The sequence below is a fragment of the Oculina patagonica genome, chromosome 6 (assembly GCF_052425735.1).
Source record: "Oculina patagonica isolate OP01 chromosome 6, crgOcupat, whole genome shotgun sequence".
Classification (NCBI taxonomy): Eukaryota; Metazoa; Cnidaria; class Anthozoa; order Scleractinia; family Oculinidae; genus Oculina; species Oculina patagonica.
In genome coordinates, this window is record NC_135763.1 from 10,035,481 (window position 1) to 10,048,519 (window position 13,039).

The window sequence follows — 13,039 nt, forward strand, 5'->3', positions numbered from 1 at the left end:
ATGGCGGCGTCATTGACAAGTTTCAAACGTAGCTTTTTAGGCAATTTTCCTTTAAACTGATGGTATATTTGCTAGTTTGAATCAATCTCTGAAACGTTTAAACGTTAGTGGAAAGACTTGGCGACTTTGCAGCCTGATATTGGAGGCTTTTTAAGGAAAAATGTCGGTTATTCTTGAAACGACTTTAGGAGATATCGTGATTGATTTGTTCACAAATGAAAGGCCGCGAGGTTGGTAGAAATGTGTCCTGTATGAATATGACGAGTTGTTGTTGCTGTTGTATTTTTCGTGTTCTGCTGAAAATAAGCTGTTTTTGGTTTGGCTGGTAAATGATTCAAATAAATAACAGCAAATTCCAAAAACCCGACTTCAGCCTTAAGAAATTAAGCTTAAGTAAAACTGTTCTTTTTATTGTTCTCTTTTTAGCATGTCTTAACTTTTTAAAATTGTGCAAGATCAAGTATTACAACTATTGCTTGTTTCATTCTGTGCAGGTGAGCTTTTCTACCGCATTTTTGCAGTACGCATGGTTAAACTTTTTATGTAGACATACTGTAATTATTTTGTAGCTATCTAGTTGGTGTAAATAGTGTTCAGTAAGGCCTGGTTCACACTAGTGACATATCTACATAACGGCAAGGTTACGCAAATGCAAAAAACACCTCGCGTTGATGTTTTATGTCACCAGTGTAAACAACATAACATAACGCATAGTTGCAACATAATGACATAAGCATAACGACATAAGGAAAGAATTGAACTTTTCTTTTTGTCGTTATGTCGCTAGTGTGAACCAGGCCTAACATAGTAGTAATTCTCAAATGAAAAGTCTTGCTTCCCAAGTCAAGCGAGTTCTCTGTGATTTCTTCATTCCCGGCAGCTTCAAGTCTTGCTTGTTTAGCAATGTAAATTGATTTTTCATTTTACCATAGGAATTTTTCTGCACTGCAGAGCAAGTAAAAGAAAATCTCTGGGTAGTGAAAATAACATTTAATCAGTTCATTTTATTGTTATTATGGAGCATGGGTGTTCATTCATCAAGTTATAGAAGCATGCTAAGATTATGCAGAATTACTGGCTAATATTATTGCAAATACATTAATCACATGTTGGTGTTTTTTTGTCTGTAGCCAAACTTTCTGGCCCAGACTGGTGACCCAGCTGGCCATGGCACTGGAGGAGAATCTGTCTTCAGGTAGCTAAAGTCAATTAATAACAACCACTTACAACATATAAAGTGATTCTTGCACTATCACTGTAAATTCTGTTTTATTAAAAAGAAGGTTCATGTTTCTATCAATCTTTTCAAGGTTTCTTTATGGAGATCAAGCAAAATTCTTTGAAGCAGAAATCAAACCTCGCATCAAGCATAAAAAGAGAGGGACTGTCTCCATGGCAAACAACGGAGATAACTTGCACGGCTCCCAAGTAAGTAACAGTGCTTGGAGTTATTTTTTTTTTAATTCTCTATGTTACACTGCTTAGAGTGTAAATGTCAGCAAACTCTGAATCTGTTGTCAGTAAGGATACTTTGTAACGTTTGGTTATCAAAATGCAGTTTCAGAAAAATCCATACCCCACCCAACCACCTCCCCATTGCATGCGCCTCCTTTAGTGCACTCAGGGGTGTTGAACCATTTTTGTGCCTGGTTAGCTCAGTTGGTAGAGTGCCAGTCTGCTGTGTGGAAGGTCAACGGTTCAAAGGTCGACCAGACCAGACCAACACTCAGGGTCTTCAAATAACTGAGGAGAATATACTGCCTTTGCAATAACAACTGCAAATGGTTAGATATTCTAGTCTTCTGGGAAACGGACGATGAACTGTAGGTCCAGTCTCCTTTACCCTCAGCCTTATAGCAGGGGACATTAAAGAACACACACCATTCGCAAAGAGTAGGACACGAAGCTCATGCATTTGAACATAGACATATATGGAAATGTGCTATATAAATGCATTATTTATCATTATGCTGTAAAACCAGCTAACATGAACCTTGACTATTTTCAGTTTTTCATTACACTGGGGGATGATCTTGATTACCTGGATGGTGTTCATACTGTGTTTGCTGAGGTTGTTGAGGGATTTGATGTCCTGGATAAACTGAATGATGCCATTTGTGATGATGACCACAGGCCTTACCAAGACATCAGGTAACAAATGTGATTTCACAGATTGTAAATAATAAATATATCATAGATTCTAAGAAAAATACAACAATGAACTCAATGTTTAATATGTAGTATTTTTTTTGTTGATAACCGAATGTCAAATGTTAAAGGGGCCTTTTTTGTTTTACCTGTGGACAGGCTCCTGAATGAGGTTTTGGGCGAAAAAAGAAATCAGTAAACTGAACAAACTGGGCTTGGCCCAGTTCTTCCTCTTTAGACCACTCTCTGGTCACTCTGCCCACCCTAAACCATGCTCGCTTTACGTGTGCTCCGTTTCTCTGGTTCACCAAGTTTTTCTCCACTCTATACCCCATTCAGGAGCCTGTTCATTGGCTATTTTTGTTTAACTTGGTTGAACTTCAATTCAGCAGTGTACACGTTCTCTTGATTAACACAGAATAAACCACACCGTAATCCTTGATGATCCTTTTGATGATCCAAGTGGCTTAGTAATCCCTGATCGATCTCCAGAACCAACCAAAGAACAGCTTGATGTAAGTCAATAAACCAATCAGGGCTCGAGACTAACGGTAGCCAACTAGCCAAAGGCTACTAAAATTAGGTTTTGGCTACCAGGTTTAGTATTCCTACTAGCCATTTGGCTAGTAAAAAACTCGAAAAAGTCAACTGTTTTTGATAGAAATCAATATACCTTACTGGTGAAAAATTACTTTTGGCTAGTAAAATCTGACATGTTATTAGCCAGTAAACCAGTGAGTTAAAAAGTTAGTCTTAAGCCCTGCCAATTATTTCAATCTGTAAAATTGTAAATATTCTTGAAAGAATAGATTGACACAGTCACTTCTTGATAAAACCATAGTTAGTAAAGGAGAAAACCAGCTAACATGTAGGATAGTTACATACAGTGTGAAAGTCTGGAAAAAGTATTAGTCACTAATTTCGAGATCTTGAAAAGGAATGGAAAATTACGTGTCTGCAAAAAATTTGGAATAAATGTATTTTGCCCAGGCTGGAAAGGCTTGTAGTTGTTCAATATTGTTCATTGAATTCTGTCATCTTGCAAGTCAAGAATCCTGTATTGGGCCATGTTCTTACAGTAAAAATGGCAAAAATACCATATTTATTCGATTAACTGCCCTGGGCGCTTATTAAATTTTTGAACCTTGAGGGTGGGCCCTTATTCGAGGTGGGCGCTTATTCCAGGCTGGGCGCTTATTGAATTGTCACCATTTTTAACAAGACAGTAGTATATTTATTTTGCAAGAAAACAATGTGTAATAACTAAATGTGAAGGTGTACGAAAGCTGAATTTTCAGTAAATATTAAAAAAACTCAGTCTTTGGGATAGTCTCTTAGCTTAATAGTAGTACTTACTAGTCAATTTTAATCTCAACTTCAACAATAATCAAAATTCCACTCGAATCCTTATTTTTAACTCGGAAAAGAGTTGTAGTGGGCGAAGTGAATTCACTCCTTCACTCCTTCACTCCATCACTCCTTCACTCGTTTCCTGTTAGACATATGCACGCAATGCGTGCAAGTGTTTTAAGGCCTCTAGAGAATGAGACCTTTTCTCTGATACCTACATTTCTTGTTAAATTACATAAAATTACATGCTTAGTCACCAACCGAAATATTGTATTAATGTCAGTTTTCTTGAAATAATATGATATTTATTCAGCTATAAGCCGAGACCGTAAACCTTTGGTTTTTTAGAACCAGTTAGAAAAAAACTAACCCAAAACACTCAGGTAAAGATAAATTTATTTCAGTACGATTTGGTGAAAAAAAAATCGCTCGACTTATAGCCAATGATATTATTATTATTATTATTTTTCGTTACCTTCAAATAACAAAAAGGAAAAATAAAAAGAAAGAAATCAATTTGCAACAGATGGGAACTCTATCTCTTGGCCTTTCGGTCTGCTCTCGATCAGTATTTGATGACAATCAAAGTGAAGTAAACAGAAGGTTTGGAAAGTATAACATCATTTGTATTAGCAAACCTTTATTTGTCAGTTTGTTGTTTTCGATTCTTGTTTCATAATAACTTTTCCGAGTTTAGTGGCTTATAGCCACTTTTAGTTATAGGGGTTAGGGGTGGGCGATTATTCGAGGCTGGGCGCTTATTAACTTTTCCCATGTACAGGATGGGCGCTTATTTGAGGTTGGGCGTTTAATCGAATACCAGTAAATATGGTAGCTTGATCTTGCTTGTGCCTTTACAAAATAATTATCACAAAAGGGCAAGGTACAACCTACAAAACAGCGTGTTGTTTTCAGGCAATAAAATGAAGAGAAGTACTGACGTGTCATGAAAGAATATGCATTACAGAAGTTACTAATTAATTTATTATTTTCAGAGTGGTCGCATTGGAGCTGATGAGGAGATAGATGACACCAAGGGTAAAACAATGGAGGAAATTGATGAGATGATTGAAGAAAGAGAGCTGAAGGCTGGCACACAGATTCTTGAAATGGTCAGTTTTACAATAAAATTTAATTACCCGTACAGTCAACTCCTACTATAATGGACACCTCGGGACCACAATTTGGTGTCCGCAATAGAAAAAGTCTGTAGAAGTGGAAGTTATTTTTAGTATTTCTTGTTCGTCGGGACTTAAACTACTGTCCGTAATAACGGGGTATCTGTAATGGCAAGGTGACCGCAAGGTAGGAGTTGACTGTAGAAAGAAGTCCTGCAAGAAAAACTACTACAGCTGATGTTTCTTTGTTCTGTAGTTATGAGCCGGGTTGTTCAAAAGCTGATTAACACTAGCCTGGGATTAAATGTTGATCGAGGGTTCAATTTCTCTTGTATAAAAGTGTTTTCATCGCTTATGTTTTGTGGAGTCTGGGATTAGTCAACCTCAAAACTGGAGGACAGAAATTATAGAGAGAAATCTTTACTGAAAAGTTTAAAAAAATGAAATCAGAATTCACACTTATCCTGGATTAGCTTAATCATGTTTTCAACAACCTGGCCATGTTGTAGATGTTGCCTGAGTGTTCCAGCAGTAAACTGGAGTTTCGTGGCTGAGCAGCAGTTTGAAGATGTGAAGTATTCATCTATTTTTGAACATGTGTATTCATTTGATCAGATTTTCGTAGAGACTCTTGGATGTGGTTGTACATGATGCAATGAACCAACAGTGTATTACATCACTGTTTTTGGTGAAAATGACAACCAAGATTAATGTAGCTATCAGGTGTGGTCACAGGTAAAAGAACTGTGATCATGTATTAATGCTACAACAAACTGAAAAAAAAAACCTTTCTGTTGTCTTCCAGTTGCCAAAGGCCTTGCTTTGTTTATTATTTGCCAATATAAATGACCTGCCATGATTTCCAGGTGGATCTGATTTTATTAAATTCTCAACCTCGGATAATGCATTTCTAGTTTTCTCATTGGTTCACTGGATCTCGGTTACCAGCCATTATTTCTCACACACAACTGGGAGCCATGCCAAGCCGAACCACGCAGCCTGACCTTTATTAAAACAATAACTCTAATACATCAAGAAAAAATTACTGAATCAAAAAAGACTCGCAATAAAATAAACAAAACAATATGAAGACAAGAATCAAGCGAACGAAACTACATGGTCCCTAAATGAAAACACCAACTCAATTGCCCCTAGAATTACTCCATGGGTGGGTGGATGGGGGGTGTCAGGCAATGGCGGATGGCAAACGCAAAGTGAACCGTGAACGTCTCACGTGACCTGAAACCCCCATACACTCAAACCCAGGCTCCCAGCCATGTGGGAGAAAAACGTTTTCCGCTTCTTTCGTTCCTCAGCCAGCGGAAAACCACACACCTACATTTGACCTTATATGGAAAATGAGTGCAGCACATGTCGCTTAGCTTAAAATTTGTATGGGGCGAAGCCAAATTTTGCAGACAAAGAAATTTGGCTGATTTTAGTTTTTGGCATATCAGCAACTTCTAAGTCATGTACCCAATATTACAACTTGTTTTTCAGGTTGGTGATGTTCCAGATGCAGACATCAAACCCCCTGACAATGTACTGTTTGTCTGTAAATTAAATCCTGTCACTCAAGATCAAGACTTGGAGATTATATTCTCAAGATTTGGACCCATCAAAAGGTGTGAGAGAGACCCTGGGAACGAGGTTGTGTTTTGTGAAGTAAACATACAGTAAACACCCGCGTGTAAGGACCTACAATTTTCTAAGTTTGGCAAAATAGGTTCTTGTATTTGGGGGTAGTTATTGGTAATTTAGGCTAAGTAGGTTCTTAATAAGGTTCTTAATTTCTTAGGAAGAGCCCTAGTTTTTGATTGTACGAGAAGAAAAAAAATGGGTTTGGTCCTTCATTATGCAGCATTTTTTCATAACTGTATTGCTTCAAGCCTCAAGCAAGGTCCAAAGAAGACAATTACAGTCTATGTGAATCTGTCTTTTCTTTATTTGTAAATACAGTTTGGGATGTTCTGTTAAAAATTTTTATGAAAATTTTCTATAACCTACATATAAGAACCTGCTGAAAATTGCTTGGCTAAACAGGTTCTTATATTTTGGGGTATTAAAATGGCAAATTTCTGCCAGCAGGTTCTTAAACCACTAGGTTCTTACACGCGGGTGTTTACTGTATTGCGGGACTGATCAAAATGGATTTTGCCAGATGGCCTGTTGCAAAGAGCAGCAGCTGGTTAGGACATTAACCTGCAGCTGGTTATTGACATATATAAACGAAGTATAGATGACAGAACAGTTATCATTTTTAGCATTTTGTAGTAGTACCATGTAAGAAAATAGAAGAGCTTTAAAGGGGCTAGGTCACGGTATTTTAAGAAAATTCTATTTATTTTTGTCAATCAAGTGCTGCAAACTTCAAATTGGCAGAGCAAAAGCCATTTATTGGCAAAATCACGGCCACATAGCAAACGAGGATGATTTTCGAGCTCTGTAAATGACACTTTCATACAAATTGAGATAAACTTGAAAAATGTCGGACCGACATTTTTACCCATACCCAATCCATTTTAATCTTCTCGAATTTTGCTCATCCATGCCCCTTTTTGGCCTTTGTGTTTCTTTTGAGTTATTCTAATGTTTTAAGCCCTTATTGTGATATTTCAGTTAATTCTATGACCTGTTAGTCAGTGCCGAAATTGCCTAAAATTGCGTGACATAGCCCCTTTAATTAGGGGCAAACTAGGATGAACTTTCTCCATCTTATTTAAGTCACTTTAGTGTCATACAGTCACCCCCAACTTGTCAATGACTTCAAGCAGTACAGTTTAGGTAAATGTCAAGATTCTCATTTTTTTCAGTTGTGAAGTCATACGGGATCAGACGTCTGGGGAGTCATTGCAGTATGCTTTCATTGAGTTTGAGAATGTATGTACTGCTTGCTAATTTGTTTTTTTGAGTTTACGGAGTGGAGGGTGGCCCATCAGATCATAAGGGATGGTGTACTTGTAAACCCTACTAGGGGGAGCACTTCCTTATAAAAGAGATGAGGACAGTTGCGAAAAATGTCAGATTGCTTTGGGCATATCTGCAATAATTATTATTAGACAGTTATCAGGCCTGGAGTTTCAGGGGTAGCAGGCTAGGATGTACTTATAGAGGGGGCATAAAGGTTTGCGTTATTGCATTATTTTTAGTGTGGTTTTGCAGAACTTTTTATTTTAACCTGCATTATAACGGTTTTCTAGACTAAGTGGTTTTTGGAAATCTTTGGTTATATTTAATGTGGTATTACGTTTTTCTTAAGTTTTTTGGTTATTGTACCCCCTTTAAGCTCCCCTCACTGATAATAACTGTCGCCATGTCAACTTAGTGATGTATTAGTTCTAGGGTACTTACATGACTACTAGTGACTGTAGCACATAAAGAATGTATCGGTAACTAAGTTGTAACATTTTTTCAAATTCAGTTGCATTTTTTCACTTTTTTTAGGTTGAAGATTGTGAACGTGCTTACTTCAAAATGGACAATGTGCTCATTGATGATCGCCGAATTCATGTTGATTTTTCCCAATCAGTTGCGAAAGTACAGTTACAAAAGCAGGGTAATTCAGTCATCTTTTTTTACGTAATTATATGTAACCAATGAGGTTTTCGTGCTTTTATTGAAGAATACAAAGAATAGCAAATTGGCTGCTTTGAATTTTTTTAAATTATTTCTAACTACATGCAATAGTTTAAAAATGTGTTTTTCTTTTTGTTTGTTTTTTGACACAGGGGCTAAACCAGTTTTCCCTGGTAAAGGTGATAAGGACAAACCCAAATTTGCTGTCAAGGGACAAAAAGAGACAACTGAGTATCCTTTTTTAAAACAATTGTGTTTTCTCCATACCAATACCAATGTGGGAGCTGCATAGCCTTATTGTTAGCATGTCAGAGACCAGAGGGAACATTCCAGGTTCGAACCCTGGCTGGATTCACTGTGTTTTGTTCTTGGGCAAGACACTTTACTGTCACAGTGCCTTTCTTTACCCAGGTGTATAAATGGGTACCGGTGAACTAATGCTGGGTGGTAACCCTGCAATGGAATGGCATCCCATCCAGGGGGGAATAATAATAATAATAACAATAATAATTGCTTTTATTTATACACGATAAATGTGTTGCAAGCAGCATAGCTGATGCAGTCGTGTTTACAAGTTACTATTAGTATTTGGAGCTAACTAAACTCTTAAATAACAATTATAGTATGTTTACAAATTAAAGACTACAAAACTAAGCATTACAAACAAACAAAAAATACACAGCCTCTAAATGCCTAAAATGGACTAGGTTCGACACAGACTTTACCTTTTTTGTCCAAAAGAAATGCTGATTGCTTGATTTTTGACATGGCTGCAGTTCTGAGGTGAGTAAACATAAACACTGAAACACAAATAGTATGGTATTTATTTCTCTTGACTCTCTTGCAAATTAAGCTATGATCTGGTATTTGATGATGACAGTGGACATAATGACAAAAGATCTAGCGAAAAGCTAAAGAAGCACAAAGGGCGCAACTTCAGTGATGATGATACTGCGAAGCCAAGAGATAAAGGAGACAGAAGGAGACAGCACAATGATGATGATGATGAGGATCGCAAAGGAAACAAAAAGCCTGGTGAGAAAGAGAAGGACAGGGGGCGAGAGAGAAAGGTCAGCTACAGCAGTAGTGACGACGATCATAAGAAAAGAGCGAGGAAAGATAAAAGAGAACGAAAAAGGAGTCCCAGCAGCAGTGACGATGAGAGAGTAAAAAGACAAAAGAAAAGTCAAGCAGATGATTACTCCAGAAGTCGTAAAGTAAGAAACAGTCTGTTGTGACGGTTAATTCAAATTCCATATTTGCAGCGAGGACAAACGATTTGCAGAAATTACCTGCACAGTAAACAACCTCGTCCCCAGTGTCTCTCTCTCCCTGGGGAGAGGGAGACCCTGGGGATGAGGTTGCTCAGTAAAAACCTCCAACTGGAATAATGTAGAACTGTTCAGTGGCAACATGACTTCTAATTAAAAATTTACTCCAGTAGCTCCCCTTAGATTCATTAATATTAATTCTTTGATGACCTGAAACTTAGCACTTTTTTTTCTATATGATCAGTACAATGAGGGAAAATATCAAACAGAACCACAAGCGAAGGAAAGGAATCACAAACACAGGAGAGACAGGTATCTTACAATTTTCATGTGTTATCTAGAAGGATTAAGTAGTTTGACTCCATTTTAACCTGCATGTAGTTACCTGCGGATGCAAGTTTCAAGACTCAAACAGATCTATTAAAAAGGTGGTACATACATGTAATATAGAGTGTGCTAACTGAATGTATGACACAAAATCAAATCATTACTGACAGTGAATATACAGTGGCATAGCAGGAATGCCTCAGTCAGAAGTGTGCCCTCAAAGCCTGTTTCATTAAAAGTGTGACATAACAACATGGATAAAACGATATAAAGAAAATTTCAGTTTTGACTTATCTTGTTATGCTTTTGTCATCATGTTCCTGCTATGTTGTTGTTCACACTGGTGACATAAAACATCTATGTAAGGTGTTTTTGCATTTGTGCGACATTGCTGCTATGTCACTTATGTGAGCCAGGCATAATGGCAACTGTTTAGTAATACATAGACTGAGTGGAGTACCAGGTCCTTTGTCATCTAAGAATTTGAAATTCCATGACTGTTCAAAGGTTTCCATGATTTAAATTTGACCATATTTCTTGCAAATTTTCAAAAATTATCTTGATTTTGGGTTCGTTTTTACCCTTTTCTTCACTAAAAAGAACCTGCGTAATTGATTTTGTACAATCAATACTATTTTCCATGACTTACCAGGCCTGGGAAATGAAATTCTAAAATTCCATGACTTTCCAGGTTTTCGTGATCTGAACAAACCCTGAGTACCATATTCAGAGAGTAATTGTGCAAGTAATTTCAAAATCTGCCAAGCATGCAGTGCAAGGTCAATATAAGAATACAAGCAAAATTACTCTCTGAAATGTATAACATCAGGTCCAACAACAAAATTTGGGGTTAGGAAGTCTTTGAGGGTCTCTTTTTAGTTGTTAATTAATAATTATTTATTCTGTGATAGGGAACGTTCTCCAAGAAATAAAGAAAGGCATTCTAAACATGACCATGACAAACATAAACATTCTGAGGGACACAAAAGCAAGCACTCTTCGCATGATCACAAACATCATTCAAGTCACAGACATTAAGCTGAAAGTATAGCATTGAGTCTGGCAGTGAAAGGAACAATCCATCAGCTTGTGAAATAAGCAAACAGCAAAATGGCTTTGCAGACCTTCCGATATTGTTACAAAAACATGTGCACAAGCTAGAGGATGCATGGAACGAAAGAACAGATCTCTTGGAAAGGCAAATGTTAAACATCATTGTCAAGTTTGGTATTTCACTATTTGTAGCAAGACATTGGAACAGAGGAATGCTTATGAGCATTTGCACAATAACAAATAACAGTGGTTTTTTTTTTATTTCTTTGTAGATATGTACATGTACATTATTATTTACAACCTTACTCTAAATGAATGGCAGGCAGTAACAAGTGTTTCAGGAACTCAACAATACAGAGGACTTTGTATCAAGTTATGTACAGACAACAAGTTGCTCAAGCTTTACAGGTTAAAAAAATACCAAGTAAACATTGCCTTTTTAAAGTTAGGACATCTCTACTGCACCTTTAAATAACAACAGTTGCTCGATACAGTAAATGAACAAACATCATGTATCAACCCCAATCACTCGTAAACAGAGACCAAGTCCTTACACTGCAGACAAGGACTTTTAAAATTAAATAAAAGCTTTTGAAAGTAAATCTTGCCTATACATTGTTTCTTCATTGAACATACTGACCAGTAGGTACAATAATAATACCGGTACGTGAATATAACATAAAAACATATCATTCAACAAGCATGTTTCAATTCATAATAAACATGCAACAATGCTGAGCATAATATTTGTCAGCACAAAAATGCATTAGCATTCTAAAACTAGTTTTTCTTAAGAGTGTATCCATAAGAGGACCAGGCAACAGGTGATACAGCTCATATCACCGATTTCGCCCAAACTTAGCATAAATGTTGGGTATGGTGAGCTATTTACTGTGACAAAACATCAGCTCAAAATATTTTATTCCCTTCAAGTTATAGCACCTTTTGCAAAAATGGCCATTTTTCACTAATTTATGCATATTTAATTAGCTGACTTTGATTGACCAGTTCCACAAGAAAAAAAGACTTCTGAAAATAAATTTCACTGCATTATATTCTGTGGTTATTAGGCTTTAAGTACAATAATTCACTTCAGCCGTTTGATTTGATTTCTTCTCCTCAAACGGTCTTTTAGAAGGTACACATTTCGTACTGTTGGAAATAGCCTTTAACTAGTGCCCATTATCTCCCATGAGCAACAACTTATATACATTATTCTTACATGGGTAATGAAATCCATCATTAAACTTCACACAAATGCAACAAAATGTCTGGGGACTTCAATATTCTATTAGTATTGAGGAACTAAACACACGTGACTTAACGATTTCTTGCTATTTCATCAAAATTCACCGAAACACAGAAGCCATTTATTTGCCTCAATTTGGCACAAAATCGGTACGAAATAGCTAATCAAGCATAAATTTATAGATAACAATCAAAATATTGGCGAAGATTGGCAGTTAGGGCATTTTTCGGAGCGTTTTCAGAGCCATATAATTCGGCAATGTTGTGATAGTAAATGTAAAAATAGCAGCGAAAGATTTTCTTCAAAAGCTCGCTCAATTCAACATTTAGGCACATCAAAGTTAAGAAACAAGAAAGTAATACTACATACATGCCACTTATCGACACACAGATGCTTTCTTTTGAAGAATTTGTTCTTCCTCGCTGCACTTCGATCCTTCGATCGATCTCAATTGACATGTACTGTTGCTTTGAGGCGCGATGAACTTAGCCAATACATCGTGGTTCATCCTTCGTGAAAGGTGTAAACAGGTTGTCAATAAAGTCATTCAAAGAGCTGTTTAAAGTTCACGGAAGGGCACTTGTCTCAGCCAGTTTGAATGAAATAAATTTAACTGGAAAATAAACAGCCGCCATGTTGTATTTGTACCTTTGAGCCTGCCGTTTCAGTCAGCGGTAAAGCCGTACACTTGGGCAAGTACGTAGTGTAGTCATCATATAGTTGTTTGACTAAATCCTATATAGGAATGTTCATAGAGGGGATACATAGCCTAGCCCTACACAGCTATACACGCCTATACATAGCCCAACACAGCTATACACAGCTATACACACGCGTGTTCATTTGCTTTTCCTTCGCAAATGTTTGTTTTCGTCGGAATAAGTAGCGGATGGTGTTATCTACCCTCTGAACAACCGGGGCTTGATCTTAGCCTTATAAGTAGTGTG

At 37.0% G+C, this 13,039-nt stretch overlaps 2 protein-coding genes across 2 annotated transcripts in view; one reads left to right on the forward strand and one right to left on the reverse strand.

Moving 5' to 3' along the window:
* Positions 1 to 11,445, forward strand: LOC144658817 (peptidyl-prolyl cis-trans isomerase-like 4). Its single transcript, XM_078519300.1, has 14 exons — positions 1 to 230; positions 427 to 494; positions 1,131 to 1,195; positions 1,311 to 1,428; positions 2,009 to 2,151; positions 2,567 to 2,663; positions 4,494 to 4,610; positions 6,117 to 6,241; positions 7,430 to 7,496; positions 8,061 to 8,172; positions 8,345 to 8,423; positions 9,046 to 9,409; positions 9,708 to 9,775; positions 10,702 to 11,445. The coding sequence occupies exons 1-14, from the start codon at positions 161 to 163 to the stop codon at positions 10,826 to 10,828; spliced, it is 1,620 nt and encodes a 539-aa protein (XP_078375426.1). The 5' UTR covers positions 1 to 160; the 3' UTR covers positions 10,829 to 11,445.
* LOC144658816 (kinetochore protein NDC80 homolog) overlaps positions 11,085 to 13,039 on the reverse strand; it is a 17,287-nt gene continuing 15,332 nt past the window's right edge. Inside the window, exon 21 of the mRNA XM_078519299.1 lies at positions 11,085 to 11,623. The gene's annotated coding sequence lies outside the window, so the exon portion shown is untranslated. The remainder of the gene's footprint in view (positions 11,624 to 13,039) is intronic.